This window comes from Chlorocebus sabaeus, chromosome 21 (assembly GCF_047675955.1).
Source record: "Chlorocebus sabaeus isolate Y175 chromosome 21, mChlSab1.0.hap1, whole genome shotgun sequence".
NCBI lineage: Eukaryota > Metazoa > Chordata > Mammalia > Primates > Cercopithecidae > Chlorocebus > Chlorocebus sabaeus.
This window is the reverse complement of record NC_132924.1, coordinates 66,139,813-66,158,866: the sequence shown is the minus strand read 5'-3', so window position 1 is coordinate 66,158,866 and position 19,054 is coordinate 66,139,813. Positions and strand designations below refer to the sequence as shown.

General features: G+C 37.0%; 1 protein-coding gene across 3 annotated transcripts in view; it reads left to right on the top strand.

Moving 5' to 3' along the window:
* The window catches only part of GRM3 (glutamate metabotropic receptor 3), a 227,801-nt gene that overhangs the window by 132,397 nt on the left and 76,350 nt on the right, over window positions 1-19,054 (top strand). For 2 of the 3 annotated variants that reach the window (XM_007982324.3, XM_038004557.2), the window contains one exon: window positions 12,378-13,233. In XM_007982324.3, the coding sequence (XP_007980515.2) occupies window positions 12,378-13,233 (856 nt within the window). Of the gene's footprint in view, window positions 1-11,951; window positions 12,299-12,377; window positions 13,234-19,054 lie in introns of those variants that run through there. The other variant, XM_073009163.1, reaches the window with a different exon arrangement.

Below are 19,054 nucleotides of genomic sequence, written 5' to 3'. Positions count from 1 at the left end.
TCTTTACATAACTTCCTAAACCACAGATTACTATCCTTTCCTTTTGACAGATAAAGAAATTGCAGCTTAAGGAGTTAAAATAACTAGCTGAAGGTCACACAGCTAGTGAAAGGAGGAGCTGAGATTCCAATGCTGGCCTGTCGGATTCCAACCCTGTGCACTGTTTGCTTCTTTTGCTTCAATACCATTTGCTTCTTTTGTGTCTGACAGCTCTATTGAAGTAAAGAGCAGTTAATAAGAAAACAATGAATAACACAATTCTGTTTGCTACAATATGGTGAATATAACTTTGCCCTAAATTATTGCCCCAAGACTTCAAGAGTAAATGATAATCATTTAAGGAAATATTAGGCTATAGCCCTCAGCTATCCCCAAGCGTACCCAACAGCTTTTATCCTTTGGTTAACAACTGACAAAGATTGGCATGCTTTTTGTTATTGATAAGGCCATATTTCTTGTATTATTCTTATACAAGTGACTTCAGGGACCACAGAAAAATATAGATTAGTTCAACTTGTGGCTCTGTTAAAACTTCAAGAGACATTGTCAAAAATCAATACCTAAGCCACTAAAGAATGTGTTTCTAACAAGTCTTTTGATGTCAAGTCACACTGGAAGTCAGGTTTTCGCAGGTGTTGCTGGCAAACACAAACACACTTGACACCCAATATGACATAGACTTTTTGATCCTGTTGTTAGGAACTGGAACACGAATCACTTCACTTCTGCGATTTCTCCTGAAAACTAATGCATAGGGGAAAAGGGCAGCAAAGAGCAGATGCAGACTAATTCAGTGGGCAAAATACCTTCTTGTTTGTCTTGTAAGTATCTGCTAAATCTGGATGGAAAGAAAGTTACTCCCGAGGTAGTTCGTTGTTAGTGAGGGAACAAGCTAGGTATTTGAATGTGGAGTAGCATTGTGATGGTGAGAAATGACATGTCTTATAATACCAGTCTCCTGAAATGATAGGATTCGAGGAATCCTTTGTAGTCTGCGTATCATTTCAGCCTAAATGATGAGTCATGAAAATGCCAAAATGAATAACCTTACTATTTAAGAAGTCCTTCAGTTTCAAATGAAGAAAATAAAAGTGGATGACAATCTTGGTTACAAACCACAGGAATTGAGTGCAATGATTTCCAGAGAGACTTGGGATGGAAAGCAGAGTGACTTTGAGCCATTTTTGAAGGTTTCCACTATGATTAGGGAGTCCTTTGTTTGGAATGTCCACGTGAAATCATTGGTACTGAGCCATGCTGTTGAATGGTGATAACCAATATGGATCTTTGACTCAAGTGTTTTGGGGGCCCATGGCACATAGGAGTTGTTGACTTCTTCAGATTATACTGCGTACACTGGTATTTGCTATACTTCATTATACAATTTCTTAAATCAACATTAATTCCTGGTCTTGGGATGGGCATCAATTGTTTTCATGCAAAATATTCCCAGATGTGCTACAGGTAATGTGGTCAAAACAAAACAAAACAAAAAAGGTTACTAATCCTTTTAGCAATAACAATATGATTGGCCTCCTTTATTGGCAGATAACTCAGCTGATGTGAACAGCTCGAATTTCTCAGGCAATTTTGTCAACTATATACCACCCTCAGTTCCAGTTTAAAATGCAGGCCAATCTGGGATTTTGTACAGCTAATAATGCAACTTGAACAAGCTGAATAGGAGCGACACCGAGGTCTCTAAACATCACAACTTCTAGAACTTGTTTTTATGTAATAACCTGTGCTGTGAGGTAACAGATGGTTCAAAGTGCAGCAACTCAATAATTCTCTTCCAGGCACATATATAAGCATTTAATTAAAAGAACTAAACAAAACATTCAGTACTGCATGTGTGACAAAGCAATTAAAGGTGTAGACTTATTCTTAGAAAACAGCCCCAAAGAGATAGGTGAACAGCAGAGAATAAACATGAAGGTTATTATCAAGTCTCCTGATTACAGGACAGTAGCAATGGTTTATTTTTTAAATGTATATAGTTCAGCTCTGTAAATAGCATTCTTCTTGGAAGTGGGCATTTGATGCCTCTTTGCCATCTGGAATCTTTGTAGCTAAGTATAGATTCTCATAAAAACTATTTATTATTGTTCCCTTTAATGTATTAGTACAAATTCAGAAGCCAATAACTGTAAAACTTCTGAAAATAATTCTCATGGCAAATAAAAACACTTTAGTGGGAAACCTATTTCTACCAGATTCTACATGTCTACAGTCCTTTTGTCTTCTGTTGAAAAAAAATATTTGGCATTGTGTCAGCATAGAAGGCACAAAGCTCTGTTTGAAGTTGATACATCATGAAATTGATACACCTGAGTAGAAATAGTAAACGAGGAACTGATGTGGGGGCTCACAAGTGACTGATATTTTCCAGTTCACATTCTCTTTTTTCAGAACACAAAAGGAATAGAGTAAACTGCCTGAGATCTTTCTCATAGCTTATATTCTTTTGCTCCCATGATCACAGCATATTTCATGATAAGCAATGCATAACATATGATACATCAACACACAGAAATAGAAGAACACTATGTCAATGTAACAAAAAGTCGTATATTAAAAATTCACAGCTAATGTCACACTCAATGGTAAAAGACTGAAAGTTTATATTCAACATAATATGGGAAGTTCCAACCCCTAGTACCTTAGAATGTGACTTGATTGGAAAATGGTGTCATTGCCTATGTACTTAGGTTAGGATGAGGTCATACTGAAGTAGAGTAGGTTCCTAATTCAATATGACTGGTATTCTTACACAAAAGCAAAATTTGGATACACACACACACACACATACACACACACAAACATATACACACAGTCATCATTGAAATAAAGCATGGCACCTGGGATCCTAAAAAAGAAGGCTCCATGGCTTGTTAGAAAAGATCAGGAGAAAATAAAACTTCCAAATAAATTAGTATTGAACTAAAAATTCCCATCAGTGAATGAGTATGGCTTGGATGCCTACAGTAGCATCATTCCACAACTGGCTATTGATTGTGGGAAAAAAATAAAGTTTTAAACATTGCAAAGCAAGAATAAGTGAGCAAGTGGTGTTAGTTGATTCCTGAGGGTCTAAATCAATTCCTTGTCTTATGTGTCATCTCATTTTAATTAAAAAAGAATACGATTAGTTAAGGATCCACACTGCACAATAAAATTGTTTCTCAGTCATACTTTAGAGTAGCTTCATATTGCCTGCTGGTGGTCAGCTTCCCCCCAAGTGTGCACGTGCACACGTGCACACACACACATAAACCTATCATTATAATTGGAAAATGTTACATGGTAGAGCAGCAAAATATCAATTCACTCATCAATCCATTTAACAAATATTATGGAGCACCTCTATACTCTGTAAGGCATTGAGAATTCAGAGATTAACAAGAGTTCTCACTCCAGTGGAGAACTTAGTGAATAATCTAGAAATCACCATATATTTTCATTAGTACCATGAGAGAAACACATGAGGGAATGAAAGAGGTTCAGAGAATGGGCACACAAGTCATTCTGAAGTCAGGCATTAAGAATGGTTCCTTAGAGAAGAAGCCCTTGAATGGATTAGCTGAGTAGACAAGTAGTAAAGGTCATTCTAGACAGAAGGAACATCATAGTATGTCAGAGATTCTCCATAAAGTTGAGTTTATTTGGAAGAAAAAAAATTGGGAAAATAGTGGCAGATATTTAATAACATTTAACAATGGTTTGTTGGACAACTACTGCAAGTAAAGCCCATTTTAAATTACACCAGCTTACAACTACAACAATGGAAAAAAGACAAAAATACTAATTTTATAACATCGCACCTGCTGGCAAACATAATTGTATCTGGCCAAGTCCAGCATTTCTTCTTGAGCAAAATTAGTCACATCTGCGACTTGATAGTCTGCAATGAAAACATTGCAACACCTAAGTCCTAGATAAATTCAAACCACCAAGAAAATGGGTACTTCATAGTATTTGAACATTGAAAATCAAATGACAGTATATGCTACATATGGAAAGAGCTTCTGCTAAACATCACTTACTTGCATGCAGACTCTCAGGCCCAATGGGTTCTGCTATAAGGTCATTGAGTTTCTCACATAAATTATAAAGCCAAATCTGACACTGATATTTATAGCTTGAAGCTTTCATTCCCCGCATGGAAATTTCCCAGTAGATTCTTAGACTATCGTTATCTCTGTTGATGGCCAGTCAGTAAACAAATGTTTATGGAGTCACCACAAAGCACAGACTGATAAATGAAAAGCATACTTTTGATAGCAAGGGATGATTGGTCATGGTCCTCAAATAAAGGAGTTTATGGCTTCAGAACAAAAAACAGACAAACGTTATAACCTGAAATATATCATTGCATCATTATAGTGAGAGGAATCCATTACGAGCTTGGATTGCAGAATGGACTGAAGAAATAGGACAAAAGTGAGTATAGTGAGTGGTCCCAGAATATCTACCACTCACGGGTTCCTTAGTAAGCTCTCTATGCACCCTTTACCTTCATTTCTCAAGCTATAAAATGGGATAATGGTAGTATCTACATCATAAGAATGCCATGAGGATTAAATAAGAAAATACATCTGCAACAATTAGAACAGTAGCTGGCACAAAAATATTAGGACTATTGAAAATACTAGGGATCTTTAAAAGGCTTCCCCAAAAAAGCCTTGCCCAAAAAAGGTAGTCTGAAAACAGTAACTTAGAGAATAGGAAAACTGAAATAGCTCTTCTTTGTTCACTTTTGAGGAATTCTGAATTGGAATCTAAACAAGATAAACCACTTAATAATAATTCTTTGACTTTAGCCACCCTTAGATTTCTGGCAATTTCTGAACTGCAATATTGAATTTTGCATTTATAATTTCATTTTTTCTAGTTGTTTCTTCTTTCTTCACCTGTGTAATTTTAACTTAAACTCAGCAATTTACATCTCTTCCTATATAGTATCACCTTGTTTCCAGAGACAGAGCCTAGTCCTCTGAGAAAATCAAGAGACTAAGCTCTAATCCTAGCCTTTCTGCCTATTGGTTGTCTAATTTTTTTTTTTAATTTAAACAGATTTATTTATTCACTTAATAATCAAGAAATCCATTCCATATTATCCTTATGAAAAATAACTACATTGCCCAACCCTAAACATAAAAATTGAAAAAAGTAATGTGTTTTACATTTTTGCAAATCTCTCTAATCTATTTTTTAAGCTGTTTTGGTGATTTCAGCATGCATCCAAGTTTAAGCACCAGTGATATAAGTCTGCTGTCCTTCGCATTCCTATGGTGTATTAAATGAAAGAGGTATGACATCTGACTTAAAAGAATACATTTGGATTCTCACATTGATTTCTACATTCAATTTCTTTGGATATTTTGCTTTATTTGAAGGACATGAAGAAAAACTTTTACAGATATGTAACTGGAAAATGGAGAAGTATTTTAATAGTCTTTTCAGAGTACTGTGAATAGTCTTCTTTGATACTACACCAAATTTCAACAAGTGTTGGTTCCTTACAGGTTAATTGCTGTGGAATCTAGAAACATATCATTGTGCTTATCATACTCTGTTACATTAAAATCTATTGGTTTATCTTGCACATTGAATGAAACTTTAACCCATTCATGATCTTCTATCATGTATCAATCGTTTAGAAAATGTTGATTCATTGTTTTGAATATTAACATATCATTATCTACTATCAAAAAAACACTTTTTTTAATATTTCCATTGATCCTTTCAGAAATGTTTTTAAGTATGAGGAAGCAGCCAAGCTCACAGTGGCAGATGCAAGCTTTAATTTTCACTTATAAGATGAAATTTTGTTATTGGCAACAAACAAAGGAAAATTGTCAGTTGTTTTCCCTAAAGGAAGTCTTACTTTGTTCATTTTTGAGGAAATATCTGCCAAATACCCAAGTTTAAACAACCATAATTTTTCTGGCCGTCACACTTTCAAGTAAAAAATACTGTTCCACAAAAAAAAAAAAAAAGAGAAAGAGAAAAAAAAGTCTATGCTGGTTTAGCTCACAACGCAAACAATTGCATAAGTGCTTTTCTCCCAGACAAGAATTGTACTTCAATGTGCAGCAGAGTACTTTACACATACTTCTTATTTCATCACCCAGCATATGTAAATGATACATACTCAAGGTTCAAAGTTTAATAAAATTAATATCTCTTACTGCTTCACTGAGGGAATTTTTCAACAAAACTGATTTTTTTACTGTGTGTGGCAGTGAAAAATACAATGTTCCTGTAAAAATTGGCATTGCAGTCTTGCTTCATGCTAAGGCACCAGCGCTTTTATCCACCATTGATTTTGCGCTATCAGTACAAATGTCAACATAGTCAAAAAGAAATCTAGTGCTTCCATGTTATTATGAAAATTTTTATTTTCATATTATTATGAAAATTTTTATTTTCATATTATTATGAAAATAAATTATGGACTCCCTGAAAGGACTTTCTTGAAGTCTGTAAAACACAGTTTGAGAACTACTGATGTAAGTCATTGGTTCTCAAACTTGGCTGCCTATTAGAGTCACCTGAGAAGATGTTTTACATATTGATGCTCAGGCCACATCTTTGACTAATGAAATCAAAATCTCTGGGTATAGGGCCCTGGCATCAATATTTTTTAAGCTATTTTGGTGATTTCAGCATGCATCCAAGTTTAAGCACCAGTGATATAAGTCTGCTGTCCTTTGCGTTCCTATGGTGTATTAAATTAAAGAGGTATGACAGCTCTGAGACCCCAGGAAGCACCAGCAGGTTCAGTTCAGAATACTGTAGGTATAGGGTGGCATCTATGCAGAATCCCAAAGGATAATTTTCATGCCTGGATTCCCAGTCTTTGGCCCATTTATCATCACTGTTGCTAAATACAGTAGCATGTGTTATAGAAGAATGCATAAAGCACTGGCCAAGGATTCAAGCCGAGTACTCTACAGCTAACTCTAATATTTATTAGCTTTGTGGTTTGGCCAAAATACTTAGCTTCTTTGCTTCCTTACCCTAAAAATGGTGATGATAATAACAACATCTATTCTCAGTGGGTGGTTAGGAGGATTAAATGAGCAAATATATGGAAACTCTTACAACAGTTCTTGGCACACTGGAAGCACTAAATGTCAGCCATTAATACTATCCACTGAAATGTAACTTTCAGTGATACATCAAAAGTGCCTATCAGACAATAAACACTTCTTGAATAAACGAATGTAGAAACATCACAATTAGAGCAAAGGAATTACGTCATGAAGCCTGGCTTTATCACTTACTGTGTTCGCTTGATAAGTTATGTAAACTTTCTGAGTTTCAGCCTTATCCATACTTCACCCTGTGAGCTTCTGTTTCCTCATATATAAAACAAAAGGTTTAGATCATCTTCACAGTTTCTTTCATCTCTACAATGTAATGATCTTATTGCTTATTTGTATTTTTTTCAATGGCATTCATACAAATTTAATTTTATTTGGCCACTATGAATATAAGAAATATGACTTTATATAAGACTTATATAAAGACTTGGAAGAAATATAAGACTTTCTTCCAAGCTGCTGTCTTTGAGTATGTTTAACTGTATTATCCCACTCCTATCACTTTCTGTTTTCCACAAGAGTCCAAGTAATGTCACCAATAACTTATTGAAGTCATGGTCCTCCAGGCTGCAACTCTTCCCTATATAATGTTGAAAAGATGGCCTCCTCGTAAAATTCACTCTTATTAAACCCATGCTGATTCCTAGTACTTTCCTTATTCAGTTCTAAGTGTTTCCATGCTCTCTGTTAGCAAACTTTGTTCTAGAAGATTACCAAAGCACATCATGCTTATTTATTTATATTTTTTCATGATTTATATATCCCAAATTTGTCCTTCCTCCTCCCCTTTCACCCTCTGGGAGTCCTCCCATTATGTATTTTTCAAGGATTATTGATAGTGATTTCAAAACGTAATCTGCAATTTCTTCCAGAATTCATTACTGTGGACAAACTCCATCCATCTGATTATGGGTTTGTGTGTGTGTGTGTGTGTGTGTGTGTGTGTGTGTGTGTGTGTGTGGTTTTTTTTTTTTTTTTTTTTGGTATTCTCTCCTAATTTTGAGTGTGGTAACATTTTCATATTATCTGTGCTACCATTTCCATGTTAGAAACCATTCCCAATGCAGAGAAAGAGAAAGCAAGAGGGATGGAGCAGCATCTTTCTTTTATTCATATAGAACCAACTTTGCCATCTGATGATTCTATATCTTCCTGCCACATCTTCTCCTGAAACATAATTTCCAATCAAAACAATAGCAATGACAAAAATCACGTTGATGCATTTTCACGTTCTGTGCTTTAGTGTCCCTTATTTTTACAAGCTGATGTCAATCTTTTATGTTGTATATGGGGACGCCCCCAACCTACATACAGACAGCACCCATTCTGTGTTGCTAGTTCTAACACCAAAATCCCCAAAAATGTAGTCTAGTACCCAGGAGATTCTTTAGAGTTTTCATCTTCTCTTTCTTGTTGAGACTATTCTGTATTGTAGGAATTATTTTTTAAGTCCTCCTATATTCCATTTTAGAGTCTTAATTTATGTGAAGCATATCTCTTTTAAAGTATTTTTTTCCAAAGCATATATAACTACATCCTGTTTTTCCTTCCTCCACTCTATCTAATAATAACATAATTGGGTAACTTTCTTCCAAAATTTTACATTACTTCTCCATTCTAAAACATTTTTTCTTTTATCATTCAAAATGATGTCCAGTGTAGGAGTTCCTTTATTTCTTTATGCTTTCTCAGAGAAACCATATGGCCAGTAAAGTAAGTCAAGAATATACCAGAACCAAGCTTTAGACAAATGAGACAGGAACCCAGTTAACAACTACCTGGATATTCCCCAACCCTAGTTTTAAATTTGTATTAAAAAGAAAGTTCCTGCTAACAGCAACTAGGTAGTCTATGGTGTATACCATAATATTGCTGCTGTTCCTCTTATTCTTTCTACCTGGATGCCTTTCTGTGTTTGAAGGCTCAGGTTTATAGTCACACAGTAGAAGGTAGAGAGGAAGCTGTCAGGGGATAGCCATAGTACTTGAAGGCAAAACACCTGGTTTTACACCTTGATTTCACCCACACATTCTAACCATATGACTATGAACAAGTTTTTTCACCTAGCAGAACTGTTTTTGCATATCTAAAATAGAGATAATATCCACCATAAAAAGTTATTGTGACTATCAAAAAAACAAAATATGTTTGTGTGTGTGTGTGTGTGTGTGTGTGTGTGTACACACCCAGTACATTGGTACCTGGCTTTACAACAGAATAAACACATTTTTTAAATGAATAAACCAAAGAAACATTCTTCTGTACAGATAAGGCTGGGGTGGATGAGAAAGAGAAAGGAGAGAGACTTATAACCTACTGCCTCTCATGGTATTTACTTTTAAGCATTTTAACCCTTATAATCTAAATAAACTAATTTTAAAAGGAGCAGCTCACTGTGATAAAATTACTTCAACACTTCACTCCATCATTCATTTGTATAACATGTGTTTCTAATGTAACTCTGAATATCAGAAGTTTGACTATATTATCACCCCATGCTATTCAATATAGGTGATACAATTAAGATAATACTTATTGTGTTCCAATCTCATGTTTCAACTCACTAAATGTGCCTCCTTTTTCGTTTTTGTTTTTGTTTTTGTTTTTGTTTTAATTTGAGACGGAATCTCACTCTGTCGCCCAGGCTTGAGTGCAGTGGCCAGATCTCAGCTCACTGCAAGCTCCGCCTCCCGGGTTTACGCCATTCTCCTGCCTCAGCCTCCCCAGTAGCTGAGACTACAGGCGCCCGCCACCTCGCCCGGCTAGTTTTTGTGTTTTTTTTTTAGTAGAGACGGGGTTTCACCGTGTTAGCCAGGATAGTCTCGATCTCCTGACCTCGTAATCCGCCCATCTCGGCCTCCCAATGTGCTGGGATTACAGGCTTGAGCCACCGCGCCCGGCCTGTGCCTCCTTTTTCTAGAGTCAGTTGTGGTATCCTCATTAAACACACACGCACAGAGGAACATAAAATTATTCTTAAAATGCTGGCAATAGTTGTTTCATTCTAGCCCACAGCCTTCCCCAAAGCTACAGCTCATCGTGCCCCTTTCCAATGCAGAGAATCTTTTCCACATTGCTGTTATTTTATGGCTAGTTCGTTCTCTTGCAAAGCCTGCCTTGATTGTAAATTATTCTCATACATCCTGGAGAGTTAGACATGAAGCCTATCATTGAAAAACAAGAACTTTCTTTTTTTTTTTTTTTTTTTTTTTTTTTTTTTTTTTTAGCAGCTTCTCATTACTCCTACCCCTATGGGAGAGGAAATTTCAGCAGTTTAGGATCGTTTCACTGTGATTCTTCGCTGCCAGAAAATAATGTCCAGATATTTTTTAGGTCCTTTCATTCTCTGTCTCCCTGAGGGGTTCAGGTCCTGATTAATATAACTTGAAGATGAGAAAATTATTGTATCAAGAAGAGATGGCCTCTCCAGTGCTAGCCAGAAACCTCTTAACAAAATCAAGCTATGCACAGACAGGGCTCCTATTACCAAGCCTTCCATAGTGGTACATAAATCCAGTGGAAGCCAGGCACTCATTCCAGAAGTAATGACAGTACCTGTTTGGTGACACCTGCCACTTCAATCAGGTTGAGTGAAGCAATATCCCTATGCCTAAATAAGTCAGTATAGGCCATTTTGTACAGAGTCTCCTAGTCCTGAGAAGGGAAGAAATAAATTATATATTTGCCTTTACCCCTTCATCCACCCATTCACCTCCATTCCCCCAGATTCAAGAACACTAAATGCAAGAAAGATTTGGGGTTTTAATTTTGCATTATATTATGTGTTAAGCCCTGGATTTCTAGCTGTTTTATTTGTGGTTGAGAGGTAGCAGGATTGGAAAAGATACAGAAATATTTTTGATAGCTCTGGGCTATATCTAGTGTTGATTTTAATAGCAGGCCAGATATTCAAGAACACGCTGTGTAGCTGTGTATGAACTTAGCTGTTGGTTTCTCTTGCCAGATGAAATTATGATTAATCAGGGCTCAGATGTCAGTTGTTTTATATTGCTTGTGCTCTTTGCTAACAGCTGCCTATTTCAAGCTGTACTTCCTACATGTCAAATATAAACGTGAAACCATAATCTCCAAAAGGAAAAATTTCAAAGTACTAATATTCATGCCAATGTAGATAAAGCATACTGTAATATTCAATTTCGTTTCTGATTAAAATCCACTTAGTATGTTACATAATTTAACTTAAGTCAGTATAGAGAAAGAACTCTCCTACACGAGGTAGCCAGGAGAAATTCTTTTTAAAACCTTATTATTCGGCATGCATATAATCTGTTCAGATATTTGTAAATGTATATCTCTGCAAATACTCTATGCATAAAATGCTCCTCAATAAACAAATGTCACTTTCCTTTTTATTCTACAATAAATAAAAACAATAAATATGTTGATAGGTCAATTATAAAAAATGTAAATATTTGGTTCAGATTTAGGTTTAAATACTTGGAAGTAAGGTGGTCTGTTCTTGACAAGGTCCTCAATACCTTTTTATTTGATTTGTTTACTCAAAAATGACATAAGAATAGAATTCTGTATGATTTCTTTTCACATAGTCCAAGCAGAAAAATATTTTAAAAAGAAAAAGAAAGTAAAGAAAATATTGGTCAAGATTTTCAGGAGTTTAGAAAAGTGTATGCCTAAAATGTTGGGAGGTGGACTAAATATAATTAATTTTTTTTTTTTTTTTTTTTTTTTTTTTTTTTTTTTTTTTTTGCTTAACCTAGATGATAAATGTCTAATCTGGACTGCCCATGTGGCATGCAGTTTCCAAATTAAACTCTTTCAGAGACTGCTGTTTTTAGCAAAAGAGGGGGAAGTGAGAATTAGACAACACCCTTCCTCTTTCTATACAAGTGCAGTCAAAAACCGAGTTTGGCCAATTCACTGTAGTTCATTGCTTGAACTATAGCAGGACACCAGAAACTTAAAGCAACCTGAGAGCCCCTGAACAGGTTTATCCTAGTCTAGAGTCTAGCACAGAGTATAGAAGAGAGTGTGGTGCCCTTCTCATTTCTCTCCTCTGTCCTTTCCTGATGCACACACTACCTGTGTGAGACCTGCTTCCCAGTGTCCGAAATACGGAATCCAAGGAAGCATCTGGTATTCATCTCGAGAACTATCAGAAAAAATGTAGCCATCTAGAGTAGAGGGGGAAACAGAGTCAGTAAAAGGTGTGGATGCTATTATTCATTTTCATGTCGTCACTTACCTCTGGGTTTCTAACAAAGGTCCTTCTTCTCCCTCCCCCAGGTGGCAAACCTGCTGCGGCTCTTCCAGATCCCTCAGATCAGCTATGCATCCACTAGCGCCAAACTCAGTGACAAGTCGCGCTATGATTATTTTGCCAGGACCGTGCCCCCTGACTTCTACCAGGCCAAAGCCATGGCCGAGATCCTGCGCTTCTTCAACTGGACCTATGTTTCCACAGTGGCCTCTGAGGGTGACTACGGAGAGACAGGGATCGAGGCCTTCGAGCAGGAAGCCCGCCTGCGCAACATCTGCATCGCTACAGCGGAGAAGGTGGGCCGCTCCAACATCCGCAAGTCCTACGACAGCGTGATCCGAGAACTGCTGCAGAAGCCCAACGCGCGCGTCGTGGTCCTCTTCATGCGCAGCGACGACTCGCGGGAGCTCATTGCAGCCGCCAGCCGCGCCAACGCCTCCTTCACCTGGGTGGCCAGCGACGGCTGGGGCGCGCAGGAGAGCATCATCAAGGGCAGCGAGCATGTGGCCTACGGCGCCATCACCCTGGAGCTGGCCTCCCAGCCTGTCCGCCAGTTCGACCGCTACTTCCAGAGCCTCAACCCCTACAACAACCACCGCAATCCCTGGTTCCGGGACTTCTGGGAGCAAAAGTTCCAGTGCAGCCTCCAGAACAAGCGCAACCACAGGCGCGTCTGCGACAAGCACCTGGCCATCGACAGCAGCAACTACGAGCAAGAGTCCAAGATCATGTTTGTGGTGAACGCGGTGTATGCCATGGCCCACGCTTTGCACAAAATGCAGCGCACCCTCTGTCCCAACACTACCAAGCTTTGTGATGCTATGAAGATCCTGGATGGGAAGAAGTTGTACAAGGATTACTTGCTGAAAATCAACTTCACGGGTAAGCCAACAGCCTTTAAACATCTTCTCAGGTGCAAACAGGTGAAATCAAATAGGAATCAAATGCCTCTGTGCCCAACTCAGAAATAATTGTTTCAGAGCCATAAAAAGAGTTCAAACTGTTAACCAAATATTCCAGGATGTGATAGGATGGTTCTCTAATATTCTTACTCATTTCTGAATGAACGTCTCGGCTGGTAAACGACATGGCAATAAAAGGGGCCTCAGGTGGGTCTGACAGCCCACTGTGGTAGCTCCCTAGATTAGGACCAGGCTAGATTTGAGTTCTTTGTTGTTGTTGGCTGCAGGATTATGGCATGTGTGATATGGGCATTTAATCTTCTTTAGCAGAATTGGCAACTCTCTAGGGAACATGAACTTCCCAGCCTTCCTTGTGGGTGATTTGAGCAAAGGAATCTCGTAACTTTCACAGTGGGTGAGAGAGAGAGAGAGAGAGAGAGAGAAATAGTCACTGATCTCCCAGAGCCTAATTAGGGACAAAACAGAAAAGATACCCAGACCACAGTGATTTCTAGGCATTCAGTTTCTTTTTCTGCTATACCAAAACATTTATATATTATTAATAGTTGGGGATTTTCTCAAAATATGAAATGAAACTCTCTCTGGAAGCTTGAGTATAAGCAGGTTGAAGACTAATGGAAGTCATTCTGATACAATAGTGAACATCATACAAAGGTGTATTCAAAGTGACTTTTGCTGCCTCTTTATTTATTTCTAAATACAGTCTAAATATTTCTCTAACTCTAGTATTGCATTGAATGCATTACTACACAAAAAGCACAAAATCTTTAGGTCTACATTCTCTACTAGGGTACATGGGATATCTGCTTATTAAAGCACTTGTTCTGGGAACTGTAGCTTAATCCTAAATCATAAAATAGTAAGTAATATTTGGGGGCACAAAGATTTCAATACCAAAAAATTACAGTGACAAAATGCTTTCATCAGCCTAAATTACTAATACCTCTCATGCCACTCATGCATCGCTCCAGTCTGCACAATGTCTAGTCTGCTTCCATGGAATTATCATCCAAGACATGAAAGTTTATAGGCTTAAATCATACTACCATTGGCGCAAATGGCAGTTCTCACATCTCCCTTATAAGTGGTCACTCAGAAGTCAAGTGGTCTGTGAAATCACAGGTAGTAATGAAAAAAGACCTCATGACCATTGGCTTCTATTCCATAATTCTTACCTGCAAGGCAGCCTTGAAAATAAGCACAAAAAAATTACCAGCCTGCATGTTGCATAACTTCTTTACTTTCCCCAGAAAGGGCCAAAAGTAGTCAAAATCAATTATGTCAGTAATTCCTCCAATTCATCTGATGGATACCACTTCTTATCATTAGTATAACTGCTAAAAGTGGTAATGATTAAACTTTTTCTCTGCCCTGTATTCCCATAAGTGTATTTCATATAGAAATAACAAATAAATAAGTAAATAAATAAATAGAGTAATAAATCAGCATTCATCTTCAAATCCCAGGTCAGTTCCTATTGACATCTCTAAAAAGTGAGAATGGACCTTGGAGTCAGTAAAAAAAGAATATCTTTACTCTAAAAATAAATGAACTCTCAGGTATTCATAAAAGCCATCTGCAATGCACTTAATACTTAAAGATGAATAAGAATTCAGCACTTACTCCCCATCAGACTACCCTTCAGGGTATTATTTATCTTTACTCACCACATATATTAATTAACTTTGTTATTCTAGTTCATTTCTTAACTTTTTAGTATGCAAGTATACAAATATATTCACTCATCAGCAGCTAAAATAAAAGGAACTCTGAGAATTCAGAGAGTCTTTGCAAGGTGTTTTATGTAACCAAAACATGTTCCTTCATTCCAGTGACTTCTTGGGTCTTAAAAGGCAAAGAAAAGTAAAGAAATAAGGGCATTATTTGGATAAACAAAACAAAAGTATCTTCTTTTTGTCTATCTTGTTCAACTACTCGTTTCAAGTCTACCATTCAGTTTGGCTGTGCAAACCTGACCACAAAGTGCTATTTTAGCCTTCTCAATTTGTCAGACATTACCAGTCATTCTCCATCTCTGAAGAGAGTAGGAGGGTGAAAAACAGATTTAAACTACATAAAAGAGAGGGAATTTAGACCAGCCACAAGGTAAATATTCTTAGCAGTGAGAATTGGACAAGAAAATACATTACTAAGGGAAGATACCACAATGCTAAGTTAGCTAACTAGTACATTTAAAAAATAAGTCAAAGAACTGACTATAATAATAGAATGCAGATTTCAGTTTACAGTATCCTGTATATGACTAAATATATGTATATTTTTAACTTAGAACTAGGTAAAAGATTATAAGTATGTATGCATTATTACTGCTTTAAGCTTGAGATGCACTATGGAATATTTTTTCCTAGCTATTGAAAAGCAGATTTGTTTTACTTTTTTTCTGAAACAGTATCGTTGTTTTTCTAACTTGAATATTGTGGTAATAAACTAGGCACAATACTACACACTTAGCAGACACTAAACAATCTGTTAATCTGTTCAATTAGGCTGAAAAAGTCTTCTTCTGGCCATTTGCATGTACTCAATATATTTACTCCAAGATTCTTCTGACAAGAGACACTTTTAGCCAATTCCCCAATAGCTCTCATCATTATAGGATTAAAAAACTAGGCCTCCTGAGAATTTTAAAATAGATTAAAATACTCCCTGGTACTCAGATGTGTTCCCACTAGCTAGTTCCAGCATTGGTCAACATGTAGCTTATTTGAAGCTAACCCAATTTAAATATTCCTTTTGAAAAACAGATTTTTAGAGCTATGCCTTGCTAAAAATTCTTCTAAATAGTAATCTCTCCTGGCATAGGAGCTAACCACTGCCCAGGTCTCTAGGCTCATTTTCTGCTGTATGCTCCACATTCACTCTTCCTTCCATTAACACTGCTTGCAGTGACCCAAACATGCCATGCCTCTATTTTTGCCTGCATACTTCCTGTGAATGCTAGTTCTTTATCTAGAAGACTCTCTCTTCACCCCCACCTGCCTTATCTGGCATCTTCAGTTATTCCTGTGTCTCTTTGAGATTCAATTTAATTGATAGTTCCTTTAGGAATCATTCCTATACATCCCAAACTAAGATAAATGCCCCTTCTTATTCCCATATCCATCTGGGATTTTGCCTTCCTTCATACTTTATATCCAATCCACTAAAATCTCTTGTTGGCTCTACCTTCAAAATAGATCCAGAATCTGATGACTTATCATCATCTCAACTGCTACCACCCTGGTCCACACCACCATCTCTAGCCTATATTTCTGTGATAGCCTCCTAATTGATTTATTCTTGCCTACCTCCAACCTAGCCTCCACAATCTATTATCTGCATGATAGCCAGGATGCCCTATTAAAATCTAAGTCAAAGTCCTTCCTCTACCTAAAACCACTTGAGTTCCCTTGTTTCACTCATAGTGAAAGTCAACATCCTTACAATGTCCTGCACGCACCCCCTGGTCTGCCCCTACCTATCCTGACTGCTCTCCTTTCCTAACCTTTTACTCTCCTTCTTTCTCACGTCACTCCAGCCACCCTTGTTTCCAACATTAGGGCTTTTCCATTGCCAGTTCTCTCTGCCTATATTGCCCCTACCCCAGATATTTCTGTGGTTAATCCATTCCCTACTTCTTTCAAGTCTTCATTTAAATGTTATCTTCTCACTGAGACCTACTCTGGCCATTTTTAACAGCGCAATGCATTACCCTCAACGCCCACTACGGACACCCCTATTTCCCTTGTAACCTGCTCTACCTTTTGTTTTTTACCCCATGACATTTTCCCCTTCCGTCATACCACGTCATCTATTACTTTCGTTTTTATTCTTTATTGTTTGATCCTCACACTAGAATATAAGCTCCACAAAAACAGAAATCATTATCAATTTTGTTCGTGAATGCATCCCAAGCATAATAGGCATTCAGTAAATGTTTGTTGATTTTGAATAGCACTTAACACCCAAACTTATGTTTTCTTCTCTATCTTTATTACTAGATTGTGGGCTCTTTCAAGGCATAGTACATATATTTCATCTCTGATCTCAAATACTCAGCATGGTTTCTGGCATAGAGCAGACATTGTGTAAATGTTTACTAAAGGAGTGAGAAATTATAAAGAGCAATCAATCAATTGATTTATAATATGATTGCTTTGAAAACATTTTAACGTATAAATTTTATTAACAAATGAATGTCAAGAAAGAAAAGTGTTATGACTTCTAGAGTGACTTGCTTTTACCTAAGTACTCTCCTTTAGTTATATTCTATCATTTCATTTGAGATAAATGTAACCAAATATCATTAAAGCTGGAAGAGACCCATCACTGTTTTACAGATGAATCCCAAGAATTGAAAGTGATTTGCCCAAGGTCAGTCAGCTGGTTAGCAACAGGGGCCAGGACTGTTAGCTGGTTAGTAACAGGGGCCAGGTGAAATTCATGTCACCTGACCCAGTGCTGTTTTTGTATGTGCACAAGGACTGTTGGAAATTGATGTATTTGATCCCAAACATCTACCACAGTTTCTGATCCATTCTAAATATTAATGAAATGCTGTTGACAGAATGAAAGATAATCAATAGGTTTGTAATATGTTCCCTTTTCTTATTTCTTTTTAAGATACCTTTAATGCTCCTGGTCCACTTTTTCAGTTGACGCAAAGGTGGTTCATCAAACAGCCAAACTTTGAACGCTAAGCCTTGGATTCCAAACCTTAGTATATTTAAAAATAAATAAAGTTTCAAATCATGTTTAATTGTTCAGTAAAATTATTTCCATGTGTAAGAATCATGTCATCCAGAATCCTTAAGTAAATATTTAAATGAGAATTATGTTTGGTGTCATGTGAATTTTCAAACTTACTTTGAGTAAAATTTCATGAGTTTATGATGTAAAAGAAAGTTTAAACTATGCAATACAGTTAAAGAAAAGGAAGTAGAGAGGTCTGTGAAATATCTAAAGAAATGGGGTATCACTTGATTATGTTCACAGTACAGTACATTCTCTCTCACTTTTTATTCTGAGACCAGTTCCAGAAAGTCGAATAGAATCAAATCATAGAGTTACAAAAGGCCTTCCTCAAAAATGAGCTTGTCCCTACTTCTCACTTGACAGAGGTGAAAATTCAGGATGTCAGCATTATTATCTTCACTTACTGAAGCACACAAAAGTGAACTCAACTGTCAGAGTGATGTGGTAACTGGAGTACACCCAGTTTGAAGGAAAAAAAAAAAAGAGCTTCCATTTGCTAAACATAACTGCCAGAAGTGCCCCAAGACAAATCCAATGTCACGTAGGCATTATCTCAGGAATAACATTTATGCCATTCCTCTCTGCAATTCTCAGGGTTAGGCTAAACTGTTTGAGAATGGAGATACTTAGAACTTAACACAAAAGAAAATTCATCCAAGTTCACATAACGAATAGGTGACAGAGTAAACTGCCAAGATCCTGATTTAGTCATTCATTCCAAGGATACGTTTAGATGTCATGCTAGGACCTGAGGACCCAACAGTAAATAAGACAGATGCATTTCCTGCTTCATAGAGCTTACACCAGCATTTAACTACCAAAAACAATTCTAAGGTATAAAAGCATGATTATTATAGCCTATAATGTTAGGTTGTTGCCCTAGGATTTTTATTCTGCTTTGGTTTGGATTGGGAAATTATAATGTATCTTATGCCCAGAAAGGATCTCGGATCCCTGAAGAAATCTTACTCCCAGGGCTTCACTTATATGTGAAGAGGACAATTCCCTGTTACTGATGGTCTGGT